Below are 22,927 nucleotides of genomic sequence, written 5' to 3'. Positions count from 1 at the left end.
GGTCACTGCCTGCCATTCCGAAATCAAGCCGTTTGTCATTACACTTCGATTCCCGTCAGTACTTTGCCCCCAATACCATGTGCCCTAATTTTGCTCACTAACCTCCTACGTGGGACTTTATCAAAAGCTTTCTGAAAGTCCAGGTACACTACATCTACTGGATCTCCCTTGTCCATCTTCAGAGTTACATCCTCAAAACATTCTAGACGATTAGTCAAGCACAATTTCCCCTTCATAAATCCATGCTGACTCTGACCTATCCTGTTATTATTATCCAGATGTGTCATAATTTCATCCTTTATAATTGACTCCAGCATCTTTCCCACCACTGAGGTCAGACTAACTGGTCTATAATTTCCTGCTTTCTCTCTCTCACCTTTTTTAAAAAGTGGTACAACATTAGCCACCCTCCAATCCGCAGGAACTGATCCCAAATCTATCTAACTCTGGAAAATAATCACCAACTCATCCACAATTTCCGAGCCACCTCCTTCAGTATCCTGGGATGTAGACCATCAGGCCCCAGGGACTTATCAGCCTTCAGACCTCTCAGTCTCTCCCACACCAATTCCTGGCAAATATAAATTCCCTTCAGTTCAGGTCCTTCAGCCACTGTTACCTCAGGGAAATTGCTTATGTCTTCCCCAGCGAATACAGATCTGAAGTACCAATTCAATTCTTCGGCCATTTCTTTGTTCCCTGTAATATATTCCCCAGTTTCTATCTTCAAGGGCCCAATTTTAGTCTTAACTAAAAAAAGCTTTTACTATCCTCCTTTATATTTTTGGCCAGTTTACCTTCGTACTTCATTTTTTTCTCTGCGTATTTCCTTCTTAGTAATCCTCTGTTGTTCTTTAAAAACTTCCCAGTCCTCCGTTTTGCCACTTATCTTTGCTATGTTATACTTTTTCTCTTAACTTTATAGGTTTCTTAACTTCCCTCGTCAGCCATGGCCACCCATGCCTCCTCCTAGGAATTTTCTTTTTCCTTTTTGGAATGAACTGATCCTGCATCTTCTGCATTATACACAGAAATATCTGCCATTGTTCCTCCACTGTCATCCCTGCTAAGGTATTGCATCATTGAACTTTGGCCAGCTCCTCCCTCATAGCTCCATAGTTCCCTTTATTCAACAGAAATATTGTCACTTCCGACTGTATCCTCTCCCTCTCAAATTGCAGATTAAAGCTGTGGTCACTTATCGTCACTTCCCAATGGCTCCATCACTTCAAGGTCCCTGATCAATTCTGGTTCGTTGCACAATACCAGATCCAGAATTGCCTGCTCCCTGGTAGGCTCCGGCATTGAAAAAGACATTGCCCAGTCAAGCCTATAATGTCCTTCGCACTGATACTTGGGAACTACTGCCATAACTGGGACAGCTGTGTAATAGGCAGGTCAAGCAATAGCCTGACTGTAATACTCAAGAATCCATACCTTTCAAACAGTCTGTGCATGGCGATTAGCATGATGACACCAATCTTCCAGATCTGAAGTCACTGCCACACATGCACCTCGGAGGTCTGTGCATCCAAAAAAAAAAATTACAGGGAACGCTGCTTACAGCCAATGTGCTAGATTGCTCCATTAACCATTTCTTGCATTCTATTCTACCCTCCCAACAGGATCACCAGTAGCACAGAATTACAACAATTAGGGAGAGAATGGCCAATATTGGCTCTAGACACAAAGCTTCGTAGTATGAGATCAAACTTGGGTAAGGCTGCATACTGCTATGTGCCACCTAATGTGCTCCCTCAGATAATGAACCAGTAATCCCTGTAAAAACATCACTTGAAAGAAGGATGACACAGAATATACTCTGATTTCAATGTCCATCACCAGATTGATTCAGAAAGGCCAAGGGGGACAAATCAGAAGGACATATTTGTCAAGTTTGATGAAAGGTGGTGAAAGAAACAGTAAGAGGAAAAGTCCTATTTGCCCTCACCATCATCAAGCTTCCTGCCGCAGGTACAACAATAAATGGCAGCATTGGAGCAGTATCAGTCCTTGGGAAGATACCATACCACCTTCTCACTGAGAATACCCTGCTCCATCATATGGTGTGACAGTAACAATATGCTAAATCACATGGATTCAGAATAGTGCTAGCAATTCAATACTCAGCATCCATGAGACTTTACAGGCGACCCGCAATCTGTAACATCATGACCAGACATACCCCTCAATCTAATATTACGATCTAACCAGGGGATTAAACCTGGTTCAGTGAGTAGCGCAGGACAGCACACCAGGGGCAGCACCAGACACACTTAAAAATGTGATGCCAACCAGGTGAGATTACAATGCAGGACTGCATGCCAAATAGAAGTGGTATGTCATAGATGGAATAAAATCCACAGCCAATGGGTCAGAACAAACATCTGCAGTCAATCGTCAATAGTATTAGACAATTTAACAACTACCCAGAAGGAGAATGGCCCCAGGCAACCCAATCCTCAGTCCAGCATGGTAAAGACATGCATAAGGCAAGATTGATGCCTTTATGACCATCTTCAGATGAAGGGCCAAGGAGATTGGAAAGCTGGTGGAGTGAGTGGATAAGCAGCAGATGAGGTTCAATGCAGAGAAGTGAGAGGTGTTGCACTTTGGTCAGACGAACACTGAAGGACAACATAAAAGAAAAGGTACAATGTTTGTGCGAAGATTTGTAGCTCGGGTGCTCATTGTTGTGGTTCTGTTCGCCGGGCTGGAAGTTTTTGGTGCAAACGTTTCGTCCCCTGGCTAGGCGACATCATCAGTGCTTTGGAGCCTCCTGCGAAGCGCTTCTTTGATGTTTCTTCCGGTATTTATAGTGGTCTGTCCTTGCCGGTTCCGGGTGTCAGTTTCAGCTGTCCGCTGTAGTGGTTGGTATATTGGGTCCAGGTCGATGTGTTTGTTGATGGAGTTTGTGGATGAATGCCATGCCTCTAGGAATTCCCTGGCTGTTCTCTGTCCGGCTTACCCTATGATAGCAGTGTTTTCCCAGTCGAATTCAATGCTAAAGGGATTGCAGGAGCAGAGGGACCAGAGTGCATATATGCAAAGATCACTGAAGATGGCTGGACAGGTAGGGAGAGTAGTAAAAAAAAATTCAGTGTTCTTTGTTTTATTAGTAGGACCATGGAGTACAAAAACAGGGAGATGATATTGAATTTAGACATGAAACTTGGCAGACCTCAGCTGGGGTAGTTCAATTATGGGTGCCATACTGTAGGAAAGATGCAAACTGCAAAAAGTGCAGAAATGATTTGCGAGAATGGCTCCAGGTATGGGTAGCTTCAGCTATGGAGACAGACTGTAGCAGTTGGGACTTTTGTCCATGGAGTGAAGGAGGCTGAAAGCAGATCCGATTGAGGGTTTTAAAAATCACAAGTAGGCTGGGCAGAGTAGATAGTGAGAAGTTGTTCCCGCCACAAAATAAACAAAAATAAGAGGGCAAAGACTTAAAGTGAAGTGCAAACAAAGTAAGAGTGATGAGAGAAAAAAGTATTTTTACACAAGTTATTACGGTATGGAATGTAATGCCTGGAAATGTACTGGGGGCAGGAACAATTGAGGCATTCCAAAGGGCACTGGATGGTTTTTGGATTGGATTTGGAGAAAAACCAGGAGATTTACACTAGATGGAGGCAAATTAGATAATACTGCCATTGCAGGCAAGGTAGGCTGACTGGCCCTCTTCTCCACCAATGTAATTCAGTGATCCTGAGATGCTGCATCTTCGCTTCTTTGAGTTCCCCACCTACATAGATGTTAGTCATCACCTAATCAAATTCATTCCATGTGATATAAAATAAACTTCAGCTTCAACACTGCACAGAGGAGACAGCAACAATATAAACTGATGCTCAGGATCAAAAGGTGACTAGGTGTGTAGATGAAGGCAATGCATTTGATACGTTTCCCAGTGGGGTAGCAATTAGTGAGGAGGATAGTCTTAGATTACAGCAGGATATGAAGGCTGGTCAGATGGGCTGATTAGCGGCAAATAGAATGAAATTGGATAAATTTGAGGTGATGCACTTGAGTGGGACAAAGAAGGCAGACGAATATATGAAGAATGGTAGGACCCTGGGAAGTTCCAATAATCAGAGGGACTTTGGTGTGCATATCCATCAGCCCTTTAACGTATTGTGACAGGTAGATAGAGTGTTTAAGAAGGCATAAGGATACCTGTCTTTATTTGCCAACAGGGAGCTAATGCTGTAATTGTATAAAATACTGATTAGTGTTGAAAATGTGTTGCTGGTTAAAGCACAGCAGGTTAGGCAGCATCCAAGGAATAGGAAATTCGACGTTTCGGGCATAAGCCCTAGCCTACAGCAACAGTATTGGGTGCAGTTCTGGAATCTACATTATAGGAGGGGCGTAACTGCACTGGAAAGGGCACGAGATTTACTAAGATGTTGTCAGGGGTGGAGAGTTTCAGTTATGAAGACAGTTTGGATAGACTAGGGTTGTTTTCCTTTGAGCAAAGGGACCTGTTTAAGATGTAAACAATTATGTATAAAATTAGGGGAATAGATAAGGTAGTAAGGAAAAAACCTTCCCCCTTGGTGGAGAGATCAACAACCAGGGGCTTAGATTTAAGGTTTGGGACAGGAAATTTAGAGGGAATGTGAGGAATTTTTTTTTCACTCAGACGGTGGAACTCACTGCCTGTAAGGGTAGTAGAGGCAAAAACACTTAAATAGTTTGATGTGCACTCATGATGTCAAATCATACAAGGCTATGGGCCCAGTACTGGAAAATGGAATTAGCATAGTTAGGTAGTTATTTTTGACCAATGAAGAGTCACTGGATTGAAGGGCCTTGTTCTGTGCTGCAGATCCCTTTGACTCTGTGACTAAACAGTTGAACACACTAGATTGGACAACATCTCTGGGCCCTGACAACAGCCCAACTGTAATAATGAAGGCTCACACTGGTGAACTATTGAACAATGTGGAAAATTGCCCAGGCACATTCAGTCTTCAAAAGTAAGCCAAATCTAATTAGTCAGTCGATTTCCGACCCATCAGTCTACTCTCAATTATCAGTAAAACAATGGACAATGTCATTAACAAGCAGACACCTTTCTCTGCAATATCCTGCTCACAGATGCTCAGTTTGAGTTCTGCAAAGAATATCAGATACTAACATTATTAAAGCATTGGCCCAAACGTAGAAAAGTGAGCAGAAGTCAAGAAGTCAGGTGAGCAGCATTTAGCAAATGTCCTTGCAAAATTGAGCCTATAGGAACTGTGGAATAAAATTGTCCACTGGCTGAAATTTAGATTTACCAACAAAGGAAGATGTTCATCTCAGCCCAGGACATCACCACAGAAATACCTCAGGGCAGTACTCAAGACCCAAACATCATCAGCTGCTTCACTGATGACCTTCACTCCATCAGAATTGGGATGCTCAGTACCATTCTTAACTCCTCAAATACTGCAGCAGTTTGTTCTCACATAGAGCTAGACCTCAGCCACTTCAGGTTGAGCTGATAAGTGGCATTCACCTCCAACAAGAAAATCCAGTCACCTTCCCTTGATGCTTAATGTCATTACAATTGTTAAATCTCCTGCTATCAACCAGGAACTGAATTGGACCAGCAATTTTCATAGGGTGGCCTCAAAATCAAACAAGGTAAATCTGCAGCAAATAACTCATCTCCCATCTCGGTGGAATGGTGGCTCAGTGGTTAGTACTGCTGCCTCAGTGCCAGGGTCCCAGGTTTGATTCCAGTCTGGGCGACTGGCTGTGTGGAGTTTGCACATTAGACAATAGACAATAGATGCAGCAGTAGGCCATTCTGCCCTTCGAGCCTGCACCACCATTCATTATGATCATGGCTGATCATCCTCAATCAGTATCCTGTTCCTGCCTTATCTCCATAAGTAAAAAAATGAGGTCTGCAGATGCTGGAGATCACAGCTGCAAATGTGTTGCTGGTCAAAGCACAGCAGGCCAGCCAGCATCTCAGGAATAGAGAATTCGACGTTTCGAGCATAAGCCCTTCTCCATAACCCTTGATTCCACTATCCTTAAGAGCTCTATCCAACTCTTTCTTAAACGAATCCAGAGACTGGGCCTTCACTGCCTTCTGGGGCAGAGTATTCCACAAACCCACCACTCTCTGGGTGAAGAAGTTTCTCCTCATGGCTGTCCTAAATGGCCTACCCCTTATTTTTAAGCTGTGTCCTCTGGTTCAGGACTCACCATCAGCAGAAACATGTTTCCTGCCTCCAGAATGTCCAATCCTTTAATAATCTTATACATCTCAATCAGATCCCCTCTCAGCCTTCTAAAATCAAGGGTATACAAGCCCAGTCGCTCCAATCTTTCAACATAAGATAGTCCCGCCATTCCAGGAATTGACCTCGTGAACCTACGCTGGACTCCCTCAATAGCCAGAATGTCTTTCCTCAAATTTGGAGATCAGAACTGCACACAATATTCTAGGTGCGGTTTCACCAGCATCCTGTACAACTGCAGAAGAACTTCTTTGCTTCTATACTCAATTCCTCTTGCTATGAAGGCCAGCATGCTATTAGCTTTCTTCACTACCTGCTGTACCAGCATGCTTGCCTTCATTGACTGGTGTACAAGAACATCTTTGTACTGCCCCTTTGCCTAACTTGACTCCATTTAGGTAGTAAATGATCATGGCTGATCATCCTCAATCAGTATCCTGTTCCTGCCTTATCTCCATAACCCTTGATTCCACTATCCTTAAGAGCTCTCTCCAACTCTTTCTTAAACGAATTCAGCCATTCTCCCAGTGTCTGCGTAGGTTTCCTCCCACGTTCCGAAGATGTGCAGGTCAGGTGATTCGGCCATGCTAAATTAAGCATAGTTGTTAGGTGCATTAGTCAGAGGGGGGTGGGTAACTCTTCAGAGGGTTGGTGTGGACTTTGAGCCAAAGGGCCTGTTTCCACACTGAAGGGAATCTAATCTAATATAATACAATCTCATCTCCCTGCCTGTCCATCATCTACTAGGCAGAAGTCAAGATTATGATGGAATATGACCCATTTACGTGGCTGACTGCAGTTCCAAAAATGTTCAAGAAGCTTAATGACGTGCAGAACAAATCACCCACTGGATCAGCACCTTACCCAAGATCTTCAAAGTTCATACTCTCCAACAAAGGTTCACAGTGGCAGCAGTATGTACCACATTTGAGATTCACTCTACCAACTCACCAAGGTTCGTTCAACTGCACCTCACAGAACTGCAAACTCTGCCACCGAGAAGGACAATGACAACAGATACATTGGAATACAACTCCGCACTTGCAAGTTTCTCTGAGCTACACAGGATCTTGACCTGGAACAATACAGTCATTCCTTCACAGTTGCTGGGTCAAAATCCTGGAACTCCTATCCCATAAGCAGTGTGGATACACCTACACTACACGGACTACAGTGGTTCAAAAAGGCAGTTCACCGACATCTGCTCAAAGATAATTGGGGTTGTGCAACAAATTTTAGCCTTTACAACAATAGCATCCCACAAGTAAATAAAAGAAACTTGAATGAGAGGGTGTAACATGGAATCAGGAATTTACAGCACAGACGGTAGCTGCTCAGTATTGTTCACTTTTGCCAACTGAAAAAAAGCTCACTTTTCAATCCTTCATCCAAGCCTTGCAGGTTATAGCATTTCAAGCAAATTACAAAGAAATATAAAATAGAACTCAGTTCATTAAGTTGGACCAGTATTCAAGAGACCTAGGCAATATTCTGGGGATTTGGGATTAAATCCCACCACCGTAGATGGTGGAATCTGAATTCAATGAAAGTTTAGAATTCTAAGTCTAATGATAACCACGAAACCACTGTCGATTCACAGAAAAGCCCTTCTGGTCTCAGAAATGGATTAACAAACTATTCAGTTGGATCAACTGCTGGAAAGTCTGAAAAAAGGAACGCAGCTAGGCAGAACACCTAGGCATCCACTATGGCCCTGGATGTACCTACACTAAATGGTTTGCAGCGGTTCAAGGTAGAAGCTCAGCACCACCTTCTCAAGGAGAAATAGGGATGGATATTAAATGCTGGCCCACCCAGTGACACCCAGATCCCACAACTGAATCCTCCCCCCCCCCCCAAGGCAACAGAGACACAGAGGAGCTGATTAGGAGGTAGATTTTAAAAAGGTGCAGATGTAACAGGGTTGTTGTCATAGGTGACTTTAACTTCCCTAATATTGATTAGAACCTCCTTAGTTCAAACAGTTTGTATGGAGATTTGTCTAGGAAGGATTCCTGACTCAATATGTTGATAGGCCGACAAGAGAGGAGGCCATATTGGATTTGGTACTTGGCAACGAACCGAGCTAGGTGTCAGGTCTCTCGGTGGGAGAGCATTTCAGTGTTAGTGATCACAATGCCCTAACAATTACTATACTCATGGAGAGAGATAGGAACAGACGGTATGGGAAAGTATTTAATTGGGGGAGGGGGAATTACAATGCTATTAGGCAGGAACTGTGGAACATAAATTGGGAACAGATATGGGAAACGCATGATAGAAATGTGGAGGTTGTTCAGGGAGCACTTGCTGATAGTGGAACAAACCTATCCAGTACTAAGGCAAAGAAAGGATGGTAAGGTGAAGGAACCTTGGGTGACAAGGGATGTGAAACATCCAGTCAAGAAGCAGCAGTCAGCTTACTTAAGGTTGAGGAGACAAGGATCAGAAAGGCTCTAAGGGTTACAAGGTAGCCCGGAAGAAATTGAAGAACAGACTTAGGAGAGCAAGAAGGGGCATGGAAAAGTTTTAGCAGATAGGATTAAGGAAAACCCTAAGGCATTCTATACTTACGTGAGGAAAAAAAAAGAGGACAGCTGGAGTGAGGCTGGGCCGATCAGGGATAGTGAAGGGAACTTCTGCCTAGAGTCCGAGGAGGTGGGGGGGGGGTCCTGAATGAATACTTTGCTTCAGTATTCACTGATGTTTGTGAGGATAACGTGAAACAGACCAATATGCTCGAACAGGTTGATGTTAAGGAGGAGGATGTGCTGAAAATTTTGAAAGATAAAGACAGATAAATTCCCTGGGCCAGATGGGATATACCTTGAGTTACTACAGGAAGCGAGGGAAGAGACTGCTGCACTTTTGGCAATGATCTTTGTGTCCTCACTGTCTACTGGAGTAGTGCCAGATAGTTGGAGGGTAGCAAACATTATTCCCTTGTTCAAGAAAGGAAATTGGGATAACCCTGGGAATTACAGACAGTCAGTCTTACGTCTGTGGTGGGCAAAATATTGGAGAGGATTCTGAGACACAGGATTTATGATTACTTGGAAAACCATAGTTTGATTAGAGATAGTCAGCATGGCTTTGTGAAGGACAGGTCATGCCTCACAAGCCTTATTGAATTCTTTGAGGATGTGACAAAAAACATTGATGAAGGTAGAGTAGTAGAGGTGGTGTACAAGCCTTTAGCAAGGCATTTGATAAGGTTCCCCATGGTAGGCTCACTCAGAAAGTAAGGGAAATTTGGCTGTCTGGATACAGAATTGGCTGGCCCATAGAAGACAGAGGGTGGTAGTAGATGGAAAGCACTCAGCATGGAGCTTGGTGACCAGTGGTGCTCCACAGGGATCTACATTAGTACCTCTGCTCTTTGTGATTTTTTCAATGACTTGGATGAGGAAGTCGAAGGGCGGGTTAGTAAGTTTGCTGACGACACAAAGGTTGGAGTGGTAAGTTGTGTGGTGCAGAACTGAGCTGATAAGTGGCAGATGGAAAAGTGTGGAGTGATTTATTTGGGAAGGTCAAATTTGAATGCAGACTACAGGATTCAAGGTAGGATTCTTGGCAGTGTGGAGGAACAGAGAGATGCTGGAGTCTTTGACCATAGATCCCTTCAAAGTTGCCGTCTAAGTTGATAGAGTTGATAAGAAGGCATATGGTGTGTTGGCTTTCATCAGCAGGGAGATTGAGTTTAAGAGCAGTGAGGTTATGCTGTAGCTCTAGAGTGTCCCGGTTAGACCACACTTAGAATATTGTCTTCAGTTCTGGTCGCCTCATTATGGGAAGGGTGAGGAAGCTTTAGAGAGAGTGCAGAGGAAATTTACCAGGATGCTGCCTGGACTGGAGCATAAGTCTTATGAGGAAAGGTTGAGAGGGGTAAGGCTTTCCTCATTGGAGCAAAGAAGTGCAAGAGGTGACTTGATAGAGGTGTACAAGATGATGAGAGGCATAGAGTGAATGGTCAAAGACTTTTTCCCAAGGCAGAAATGGCCAGCACAAGAGGGCATAATTTTAAGGTGATTGGAGGAAGGTTTCGGGGAGAGGTCAGAGGTTGGTTCCTTACACAGAGAGTGGTGGGTGTGTGAAATGCAGTGGTAGTAGAGTCAGATGCATTAGAAACATTTAAACAACTCTTGGATAGGCACATGGATGACAGCAAAATGAAGGGCATGTAGGTTAGTTTCATCTTAGAGTAGGATAAAAGGTCTGTACAATATCGAGGGCCGAAGGGCCTGTATTGTGGTGTACTCATAGGGTCATAGAGATGTACAGCATGGAAACAGACCCTTCGGTCCAACTCATCCATGCCAAACAGTTATCCTAACCTAATCCAGTCCCGTTTGCCAATATTGTTCTATGTTTTTTTTAAATAAATATTTTTATTGAAAACCTTTTTTAAACCTTTTACAAAACATTCATCTATAAAAAAAATCATCAACAAACAAGAAAAAAAAGACAGTACAACAAAGCCATAACACAGTACTGTTGTTAATGAACAACCTACTATTATACCAAAACATACATATCTACTTAACTTAAACTACAAACATGTTAAACAAATACTAACTTAATTTAAGTTGTTTGAATTTAGTTTAAATTATATCTCACTGCTTTATTCTATCTCACTCATCACACCTCCACTGAGACTCCCATCCCTGGGAGCACCATGGGCACCCATACCATGTTCTTTCTCCCCCATTCTCCTCCTCCCAGGGCCCCATGGGCACCCATACTGATTCCCACGGAAATACCAAAGCCCTAATTAATATTGCTGATAAGTCAGCGCCACCACGTCTTGTAAAACTGTTGCATTTGTGTTGCACCATATTTGTGAGGTAGTCTTGTGGGAGATGCTCCATTACCAGCCTACGCCACCCTATAAAACCTGGTGGTTTTTCTGATGTCCAATTCACTAGAATGTTCTTCCTCACACATGTTAGAATGTTATGCAATCTCTTCCCGAGTTCCCCCAGATATGGCAAATTTGGCAACCCCAAATACAGAAATACCGGATCCACGTCAACTTCAATCCCCAAGATGTCCTTTAGCTCCCTTACCATAGCACTCCAGTATCTCTGGATCTTACAAAGTGACTAGGAGCAGTGTGCGAGAGTGCCTGTACTAATTTTACATTTGGGACACTCTGGTTTTGTGCCTCTCTGGCACCATATGAGCCCTATGCAGATCTTCAATTGCATGGCCTGCACTCTGTTATACACTGAAATTTTCCTTACATTTCCCTATATGCCTTCCCATAAACTTCCAGTTAAATATCCTCTCCTAACTCTCTATTCCACATCCTACAGAGTCCTTCCACGTCCCCCAGGGCATGGCCTTTCTGTAAATGATATGAAGTACTAAGTGAAAGAGCACCCGCATGCTGGAGCACTCTTTTCTCCATGTCTGATTTGTAACACTGTACCAGGAGCGTGGTCTTCTTTTGTATATAGTCCCTTATCTGAAAGTATCAGAAAAGGTCCCTATTAGACAATCCATATTTCTGACTTAACTGATTAAATGACACCAAGACCTCCCCCCTCAGACAAAAGATTCCATTATTCTCCCATGCCTTAAAGCTGGAGTCCATTGCCCCAGGTTTAAATCCTTGGGCTCCCACCAATGGGGTAAGTAGAAGCATAGTGTCATAGAGATGTACAGCATGGAAACAGACCCATCGGTCCAACTTGTCCGTGCCAACCAGATATCCCAACCCAATGTAGTCCCACCTGCCAACACCCAGCCCATATCCCTCCAAACCCTTCCTATTCATATACCCATCCAGATGCCTTTTAAATGTTGCAATTGCACTAGTCTCCACCACTTCCTCTGGCAATTTATTCCATTCACGTACCACCCTCTGTGTGAAAAAAATTGCCCCTTAGGTCTCTTTTATATCTTTCCCCTCTCACCCTAAACCTATGCCCTCTAGTTCTGGACTCCCCCATCCGTGAGAAAAGACTTTGTGTATTTATCTTATCCATGCCCCTCATGATTTTATAAATCTCTATAAAGGTGACCCCTCAGCCTCCGAAGCTCCAGGGAAAATGGCGAAGGCTTAGACCAATTGCCCTCATCTTGCCTCATTATCTTCCCGACTCTCCCTGTATTTAAAATAATTGGACTTTTACACTGTTGGATCATGGATTTCATCTTGCCTATAAATAATAAATTAACTAAAGGACATTTTGACTGCGAGGCTTCAATATCAAGCCAAATCGACTCCGAATTCCCCCGTACATACAGTCACCAACATATGTAAACAGAGCACTTATTTGGTATTTCTTCAAATCTGGAAGGTCCACCCCTCCCTCTGCCTGTAAAAGCTGCAATTTAGTGAATTTAATTAGAGGACGCCTGTGACACCAAATAAAGAGCCTAGCCAACCATTGAGCCTCCATAACATTCGTCTAGGTAACACCAGCAGGAGCATTCTCATGGGGTACAGTAATCAAGGACGGACATTCATTTTAATCAGAGCTATTTGGCCAAACAATGATAACGGTAACCCCTTCCACGGCTGCAAATCCTGGTTTATCCTCTCTAGTAGTTGTACTTAATTAGCTTTATACAGCTGGTGGAAGGAAGGGGTAATAAAAATGCCCAAATACAAAAACCCTTTTGATGACCATCTAAACAGGAACTGCACTCCATCTTTCAGATCAGGCACCTCCACTAATCCCCCCACTGGCATGGTTTCCGAGTTTGTAATATTGATCCTGTAACCTGAGAAACCACCATATGAATTAATTGTTTGAATCAGTGGAGGTCAGACTTTGCCCAATTGGCCAAAAATAAAAGGATGCCATCAGCATATTGGGTGATCTTATGCTCCCCCAATCCAACCTTTGGCACTACTATTTCAGGATCCCTCCTGACAGCTTCGGCAACAGCTCAATCACCCAGGTAAATAACAATGGTGATAAAGAACATCCCTGTCGACTACCTCTTCCAATGTTAAAGTTATTTAACTTAATACCGTTTGTAATGACTGCCGCCTTAGGATCATTATACAATACCGCCACCCATCTAGCAAATGATCCCCTCAAACCAAAGCGCTCTAGGACCTCAAATAGATACGGCCATTCTATCCAATCATTGCCTTTTCTGCATCTAGTGATACCACCAAACCCAGGATCAATCTTAGCTGGCATACCTGCACTGTGTTCAGTACTCCCCTAATATTTTTGGAGGAGCTACAGCCCTTAACAAAACAGATATAGCCACCCCCAATACAAAATCAAAAGGACAGCAGTAAAAAAAAAGAGCCCTAGATAATACCCAATCAACCGATACATAAAATAATTTCAATTTTACAACAAAACTGTACATATTAAACCAGTAACCACAAAGAAAGGGGGAGAGAAGTAAAAATAGGGCAATAAAAAAAATCCCCATACCGTTGGACATAATGATGCCTCCTCCCCTCCCATCCCGACTCAGATCCTTCAATTCAAAAATTTCTCAAAGTCCTTCACCTTTTCTGCGGAGTTAATGTTATATGCCGTACCCCCATGGGCGAAACGCATCATGGCTGGGTACCTCAAGGAGTATTGAATGTTCAGATCTCTTAATTCTTTCTTGACATCATCAAATGTCCTTCTCTTCTTAATTAGGGCTCCTGAAAAGTCCTGAAAAAACATTGCCCTTGAGCCTTTGTATATTAAATCTTGTGAATTCCTTCCCAGTCTTCTTGCTGTTTCAACTATTAATTGTTTTTCTCTATAATGCAGGAGTTGCACTAGGACACGGGTCCGGCCCAGAGGGGAGGGGAGGGGAGGGGAGGTCCACCTTGCCCAGGGGTATGGCACAGAGCCCAGCACAGCAGACCACTCAGAGTGCCGCCATCTTGGATCCACTCTGCTCTAAGTTCTAAGTTCTTAAATGTCACCAACGTAACTAGATTAGATTAGACTAGATTACTTACAGTGTGAAAACAGGCCCTTTGGCCCAACAAATCCACACCAACCATCAAAAGAGCAACCCACCCAGACCCATTCCCCTACATTTACCTCTTCACCTAACACTGCACATTTTTGGATTGAGGGAGGAAACCGGAGCACCCAGAGGAAATCCACGCAGACACAGGGAGAATGTGCAAACTCCACAGACAGTTGCCTGAGGCGGGAATTGAACCCGGGTCTTTGGCGCTGTGAGGCAGCAGTGCTAGCCAACCAACTACTTCCAATTAGTTTCTACGTCCTATTAATGTAATCTCAAGCCTTTCAACAACCTTCACTTAAATGCATGCACCCACTCTTGGCTCTCTGCTATGATAGTAATATTTGTACATTAAAATTATATTGTTTTCCAACTGTCACCTACTGAACATATTATGTAAAGGATCCAAAAATCTCCAAATTTAAGTATTACAGTATTGTCTTTTATCACATGGACTTGTGTCTATTATAATTTTTCTCATTGTAGCTCAAAATGCTTCCATTTGCAGCTGCCCTCAGGTTCCTATATTATTTGAACAACATATTTAACTCCGGCAAGGAACTAAAGGATAATCATTAATTGACAAATATTGAACCTTACTGAAAATATATCTGAAAATGCCTACAACTGCCTTTTCTACTACAGGTCATTTTCTAAATGACCTGTAACTTTGAGAATAATCTCTCCATATGAATACTCGTGGATTGTGTTAGAGCCTGTTAATACACTTCCACACATACACTCAGGGAAGCCACTATTAAGTCTGAAGTATACATTCCCATTTAAACCCAGTAGATGGCACTGCAGACACCTGATTCGGTAAAACAGTTGCTTCTGTGTCTGATAGACTAAATGGTGCAAATAGTTGCAGTAGGTGGTGACAAAATTGAAGGAAATAATTATAGGCAAGTTTCATCAATAATAGGTGCTCACTTGTCCACCATCTTAAATAGTTTAACTGCTCAAATAAAACATTTGCACTTACTGTCTGCCTCTTTCATTCATTTACCACAGCATAGACTGTAAACTATGCCAAAAGCCAGAAATAGAAAATGCTGTACCTTCTAAAGGTGGATGGTGAGTTCAAACCTCAGTGCCTCTAAGATGCTGGTGAAACTATGATCAATAATACCTGATCAGCATACAAGCATGTATTGAAACTACAATAGTACCCAGACAGTAAAACCAGGCTGTCAAGGTTTAAATGTCAGCACTAGTTTAAGACTACAGTACTCACTGGAGCAGGACAGTCAATGTTTCGAGCATAAGCTCTTCATCCTGACGAAGAGGTTATGTTGGAAACGTCAACTCTCCTGCTGCTTAGATGCTGCCTGACCGGCTGTGCTTTTCAAGTGCCACACTTTTTGACTCTGATCTCCAGCCTTTGCAGTCCACTATTAACCAGCTCTGAAGATGCTTCACAAGAAGTATTAACCCAACTTTCCTTTCAGAAGCTGCCCACAAAGTCTCAGTGTTTACTTCTGATTTCAAACAATAACCTCTTTATTGGTTCTCTAACTTCAATGACATACCAATATTACCATGATCAATGAGCTTAAGATTGCATACAATATTTGCAAAGTATTCTGACTAAAAACAAAATCACGATTCTCATCTCACTCCAAAAATTTAATGAGGTAGCTGCTTACACATGAATAATTGTAACTCCAATCAAAATGACTCATGGTCCTTTAGTCATTTTTAACAATATGACAAATGTTTTTCTCCAACTTTTTCTAAAAAACAAAATCCTTAATTAGCTTCTCGAAACAGTGGTATGCTGAATTAAGGATTGATAGGCAGATAAATGGAGTTACAATGTATAATGATCAACTGTTTCTGTCTGAGACTCCATTCAGTAACCATATCTGTTATCCAGAGACAGCTAGCATCTGTGTGATTTCAGCAGGAGCTGAGAGAAGCATTCTAAATACAAGAACAAGATACAAAGGCAAACACAGCAGCAGAAAAAGGGAGTAATAAACTGACTAGATCAATAGGACAGGAAATGGAGACAGTGCTAAATTTAGTTAGAACTTCTTCCAAAGTGGGTCAGTGATGAGACTTCTTCACTTTTCTATGTACAAACAAAAGTCACAAACTAGTCTGGCAGCAACCATTTCACACTGCAGCACTTTCGCCCTTAACTCAAACTGAAATGCAATTTTAAAACAAGATGTCACTGTACCAAGTGCAAATAAGGCTTTTATACTCACAGGAGATCGAACACCATTCCGTCAGGGGTACATACAGGGTACTCAAAAGGTTGAAGAGATAAGCTGGAAGAGAGTGCAACAGTTCGATAAGGAAGAATTGGCCAGTATTAAGTCCAAATGTCTTTAATGTGCAAAATTAAAATAAACACTTATTACAGGACTGACATTATTGAGGTATATTCAGTCCTCTCACCTGATCATATTAAAATGCACACATTCTCTTTGGGGAATGCCTTCCGGACAATAACTTTGACAATAATTGACAAGAAACAAGATGTAAATAGTTAAGTAGGAAAAAAAAATGAAAATTACATTCAGGACACAGCTGAGAGATTAATGTTACTTGTTTGCACAGCCCGAGTGCATAAAATGCCCAAAGATCACTTTTTAAATTGGTTAATGTCTTGTATCAAATATTGGAATTGATTCACAAATTGCAATAATTATTTGGCCAGACTATGTTCTACAGTCCTGTCAGCTAATCATGCATAGTAGTAGATAATAGAACAACTAATCAGAGGGAGAATGCTCCACAAGCATCCCTATCCTCAATGATGGGGGAACAGAGCATGCTAAAGACATGCAAAATGCTAATGCCTTATTTATCCAAAATATCAAAGAGATTGACAAGTCGATGGAGTGAGGGGATAGGCAGATGAGGTCCAATGCAGAAAAGAGAGAGGTGACGCATTTTGGTCAGAGTAACGCTGAAGGACAACATGAAACAAAGGGTACAATTCTAAACGGAGTGCAGGAGTAGAGGGACCAGAGTGTAATGTGTACAAATCATTGAAGGTGGCAGGACTTCTTTCGATTCAATATTTAAACTTAAATACTCAGTCAAGATTTCGAAAAATGCTGGAAAATTGGTTTCTGAATGAACTAAGTGGATCTTTATGTATTATTGTAAGCACCGTTAAAAGCAAAACTATTGAAACAAAAGCAAGTGATTCACATTTTAAACACCTATAATGAGATGGAGCTGGAAACACACTTTTCATTTCTCAAAGACTTCAAAGAATTCAGGGAAAAGTTTACGAATGAAAAAGGGTTGGCGATGTCGGAACCCACATCAAACCATAACCCAATACTCTGAATTCATGGTAGCACAGTTGCAAATTTGAAAGGGAGAAACAATATATAATCTCCTAACACAGATTGCAAACATAATCATACTATAACTCAATATGTGATGGTTATCATTTTACTGGATGATGTGTAAAATTTTAGACAGGGTGGCTGAAGAGTTAAACAAAGAAAATTGGAATCTGCAAATTCATAAGAGTATCTCGAAAGATATTTTTATTTCTTTACTCTCTTCCACTTTAATATTTCTCAGGGAATTGCAGCCTAATAGGATGGCGGAATGGGATGTCAGGGGCAGGAAGGAACTTGAGGATATCGAGAATAGTGAGGATTCTAAGAACAGTACATGGACTTCAAGTTCAGGCCTTAGTGTAGGAAATTCAAATGATTCACACTGAATCACTGTTCCAAGTCTCTCAGCTTCAATGCAATCTGCAGTTGAGTTTTATTGTATTATTACTGCAATGTATTTTCAGGAGCACAATACACTGTTGCATAGCAGCAACCAGAAGGCCTTACCTGCAGTGGTCAAAGGGCAGGCGGCGGAAGTTTGCTTGTGGAATAACTGCAAAAGGGAGGAAATATCAGTAATTATTTTCTTGAAGGAAATTACCTAACATCTTAATCAAATGATCCAACTACATGTTTTATAAAAGAGGATTTTAGCAACATACAAACCAGTCTACCAAGGCCAATGATAACAATATAACATTCTATTTACATAGCAGCATTAACATAAAGAAATGCCCCAATCGCTGTCAATGGTGGAATTAATGGTGAACTTGGAAATGCTCAAAAGGAGATCAAAATTAGATCTCACAGTGGGTTGGGAATTTGAGGAGATTACAGGGATAGGGTGGATCAAGACCATAGATGGATTTGAAAACAAAATGAGAATGTTAAAACTGAGTTTATCTAATTGGGAACTACTGTAGATTAGCAAGAACCAGAGTGACAGATTAGCAGAAGTGGTCCACGTTACATCAAGGGATGCATAGATTTGGGATGCCTTTAGATTTCTGAAGTATAGAATGTAGCAGGTCAGGCCTAGCGATAAAGTCATGAATGAGGGTTTCAGCAGATGACACGAGGCAGGGCCAGATGTGACTATGTCACACAGATGAACATAAGCAATATTAACAATGGTGCAAATATGTGATTAGAAGCTCATCTTAGGGTCAAATACAACAAAGTTATAAAAAGTCTGTTCAGCTTCACACAATTGCTAGGAATGGATGGAGTTGTCGCTAAGGAATGGAATTTAAGACGACAATGGCTTTCCAATATTTAGTTGGAGAAAATTTCCATTCATTAGTACTGAGTATTGGACATGAAGTTAGACAGTTTATGCACAGTTAAGGGGTCGAGAGATGTGGTGGTGAAGTAAAGCTGGTGCCAGCAAAGGGTATGTGGAAACTGACACTGTTTGCAGATGACATTCACATTTAGTGAATGATAGCACAAAACAGGGCCTTTCAACTGTACTTCACTGAAGTGCTGTTCCACTATATATCCACCTACAAGAATCTGTAAACTGCGAGTGTCGTAATATTTTACTCAGCTATTGGCCGATCATTAATAACTCAAACCAAAGGGAAGAGGCATCTGCAAATGTACCCAATTATACAACTATTAGATCACCTAATATCAAAGGGTATTTAAAAAGCAATTTGCATCAACAGTAAGATTGGAAATACTGTTTACACAGTGTAATAACGAGATCAACGGAAACCCTGGTACTCAAGTGAAGTGCAAATCCTACTTACCTGCTTTCTTGCCACCATAGAAATTTGTATATTCTGTACAGGTAATGTACCTGCAAAAGAAAATAAAACTCAGTGCAATACTATAAACAGTAGAATGCAGTGATGGGGTAATGTCACTAGATTACTGCTCAAGAGATTTAATCCAACACTCTGGGCACTTGGGTTTGTGGCCTATCACAGCACCTTAGGGAATTTAAAATCAATTAATAAAATTTGGAATTGTTGCCACAAGTGTTGTAGTGGTGGAAAAAGCTCTTTGTTATGTGTAATAACACTTCAGAATATAAAGGGAAAAATTAAAATCTGGAACCGGGTGATCACATGGTGCAGCGGCAGTGTTCCTACCACTGAGTTACAAGTGCTTGGCTCCAAGTTCCATCTGCTCCAGAGGTATGTCAAAACATCTTCATCAAAAATATCTACAATCTGGAACTGGTCTCTGTAGTGGTGACCATTAAACTATCACCAATTGTCATGAAGAACACATTGTTCACTTGCATCCTTCAGGTAACCTAACCCAGTCTGGCCTACATGTCACTCCTGACTTTCAGCAGTGCACTCATTCTTAATTGTCATATGAAATGGACTGCAAGACACTCAGATCATGGGCAATAAATGCTGATCTTGCCAGTGACATGCTCATCCATTGACAGAAAAGAGGAGCAGATTATAATTTAGGAATGCACAGGTCACCCAAAGGAATGCACATAAAAATTGACAGCAAAGTTAAGAATACATCCCTGATAAGAGACAAAATAAATGTATCCTAGTTAAATCTGTTCTTTGCAGAAGAGAGCAAGTGAACTGAATTGAGTCAGGGGACAGCTGAATCAAGGCATACTCCAAGACAGCGCGCACACTCTACCCTTCCCCAATAATATGCCTGTCAATCGAATCACCCAGTCCCCTCCTCAGCACAATATCTGCAATGTTTACTGGCAAACTTTCCAGTTCATAAGGAAAGCTCAGGCAATTTGAATCCCAGAGCCTGTATGCTATTTACAATCAAAAATGTGATGGAATATGCTCCACATGCTGGAGGAGTGTGGCTCCAATAGCACTCTTGAAGCTCAATACCAGACAAAAAGCATTCTATTGACTGGCACCCTCTCTAACACCTTCAGCATTCACTCCCAGCAACACTGATGCACAACAGCAGCAGAATGCTGTTATAACATAGCACTGAACCCCTCAGTTAATTAAACCAAACACCCAGTAAATCTCATCTTGTCTCACAATCTCTGAAAATATGAGTGACAGAACTCCCAAATTCAACTATTTAAAGAAAATAATATCAATTTCTTTTTTTAACTCTAAAAGTGGACATTAAACAACAACTATTCACAATTCTAAGCCCCCTTTCTCTTAACTGCTTATTATCTGCCTCCAACTCTACAACAATGTACTATTCCAATAAGACACTTATTCGAATTACATCAACTTAATCTCAAAACCACACAGCCAATGTCATCTTCGGTGTATGCCTTCTTCCGACTGAAGATCTCCCTGGATCATCATCTTTCTTTTTACTGCGAATATGTTTCATATGAAAAAGGTACCTTTGATAGAGAGTGTTTCCTAAATTCTTGGGTCTCACTCGGTGGCAGTTTCTCTCTCCGCAATTTTCAAAATGCCCATATTTTTATATCGCCAACATTGGATTGATGTTGGCAAAACAATAAATTCAAACTCAATTGGGTTTTAGTATCCTGGGCACAATTTAAACTGATTGCTGTTTTGATAACAATTTCAATATAACCAATCAAGTTAGGTATCCATTTCACAGCCAAATGTTACACATTTTCAATTTTCCAGTATACTCTGGATTGCCATCTAGTCACATACACAGGTACTTTTAATCTCAGTTCAGAAGACCATTCTTAAAAGTACAGTACACACCTTCAACTTCATAACAAGATTTCTACAAGATGCACTGTAACAACTCACCAAAGCTCTTTACACAGCAGCTTCGAAACCCCCAATCTCTACTACCAAGTAGAACAGATACATGGGAACATCATCACCACTTATAGGTCTCCTTCCAATACATACATCATCCTGAATTGGAATTATTATCACCATTATTTCACTTATGTAGGGAAGATCATATGAGGAAAGGCTGAGGGATTTGAGTCTGTTTTCATTAGAGAGAAGGTTAAGAGGTGACTTAATAGAGACACACAAGATGATCAGAGGTTTAGATAGGGTGGACAGTGAGAGCTCACATGAGGTGACATAGCTCTAAACTGAGGAGTGATAGATTTAGGACAGATGTCAGAGGTAGATTCTTTACTCAGAGAGTAGTAAGGACATGGAACACCCTGCCTGCAACAGGAGTACACTCGCCAACTTTCAGGGCATTTAAATGGTTATTGGATAAACATATGGATGATAATGGAATAGTGTAGGTTAGGTGGGTTTCAGATTGTTGCACCAACCTGTGAAATTATCAAGGGCCGAAGGGCCCATACTGTGCTGTAATGTTCTACATTCACTGTTGCTTATTCAAAATCCTGGTGCTCCCTTACTTACAGCACTATAAACACACCTAACCTCAGTTCAAGAAGGTGACCATTCAAAAGGACAATCAGGGACCAGAAATAATTGCTGGCCCAATCAGTGATGCCGACATCTCATGAACAACTGAAAAGAAACCTTACAAAATGGAGGCCGTGGATCCTTTTGCATAGAATAACAGCAATATTTACAGTTAATCTCAGGTATGCAACTGTCACTTCCAGATGCTCAAAATTAATGTTGTTTCCAATCCCTCAAGTAGCCTTTAATGCATTATATTCCATTATTCCACAGAACATCTGCAGGATCATCTAATAATGGACATAGAGGTGAGATGGTGCAAGATAGGAAGAATTGTTACCTTCAGAAGGTAGAGTGGAAATAAAATGCTAAAATTTCACTGAAATAGGAAGTGCTACACAATAAATCAGCATACCATGCCATCTAATTTAGTGCTTCAAGCACTTATTAACAACAGGCAGTACAAAAGAAGACCAAATGGTGAATCAAAACACGTAGCTATTAAGGAGCATCTTAAAGAATACAGAGTTAACTCTAGAGTTTAGGGTCTAGCGAAGCAATTAATATCAAGGATGCCCAAGAGGATACAGCATTGGAGATTTGAGATTACAGAGATGGGGAGTGGCAAGGCGTGGAAGGATTTGAAAAGAAACATAAGAATGCAAAATCTAAGGGGGACAGGGACTCAGGGTGGCTCGCAAAGAACCGAGTGAGCTGTTTGAGTGTCACAAGCAGGGTAAGTGGAGGTGGAATCGCTCTCCCAACTGCAGGGAGAACTTGAGGCTCACATTTTATCTTTCTGGTGCTGCCTCTTCCCCATGGTGTCCGGATCCGCTGCCGCTGCCTCAAACAAACTCCAACTTCAAACACCTGCCCCTAGCGCCGGAACTGCGCTCACTGCCTGACAACCGGTTCGCCTGCAATAAGGGGCCGGGCAAGCCCCGGGCGCTGAGAGAAACGTTCCGCCCCGTGCCACCTGGGAAGTTTACAAGGAGTCTTTGAGAAAAGCATATGCTGCTCGTGCCCGTTTAGTAAAAGGCAAATCATTACTTTTTCACTCATTCTAAATGGATCGAATGTTTATAGGAGAAGTAATTATGAATTTATTTGACTAATTGTGACGTTACAT

General features: G+C 41.7%; 1 protein-coding gene across 1 annotated transcript in view; it reads right to left on the bottom strand.

Annotated features, from left to right (window-relative positions):
* The window catches only part of ppil2 (peptidylprolyl isomerase (cyclophilin)-like 2), a 389,123-nt gene extending 366,422 nt beyond the window's left edge, over positions 1–22,701 (bottom strand). Inside the window, exons 1-4 of the mRNA XM_060844077.1 lie at positions 22,587–22,701; positions 19,261–19,310; positions 18,014–18,059; positions 16,409–16,471 (exon numbers count right to left, since the gene is read on the bottom strand). Of these exons, the coding sequence (XP_060700060.1) occupies positions 16,409–16,471; positions 18,014–18,059; positions 19,261–19,310; positions 22,587–22,618 (191 nt within the window). The 5' untranslated portion in view covers positions 22,619–22,701. The remainder of the gene's footprint in view (positions 1–16,408; positions 16,472–18,013; positions 18,060–19,260; positions 19,311–22,586) is intronic.
* Positions 22,702–22,927: the final 226 nt, after the last annotated feature.

This window comes from Hemiscyllium ocellatum, chromosome 24 (assembly GCF_020745735.1).
Source record: "Hemiscyllium ocellatum isolate sHemOce1 chromosome 24, sHemOce1.pat.X.cur, whole genome shotgun sequence".
Lineage (NCBI taxonomy): Eukaryota > Metazoa > Chordata > Chondrichthyes > Orectolobiformes > Hemiscylliidae > Hemiscyllium > Hemiscyllium ocellatum.
This window is presented reverse-complemented; position numbering and strand designations above follow the sequence as displayed.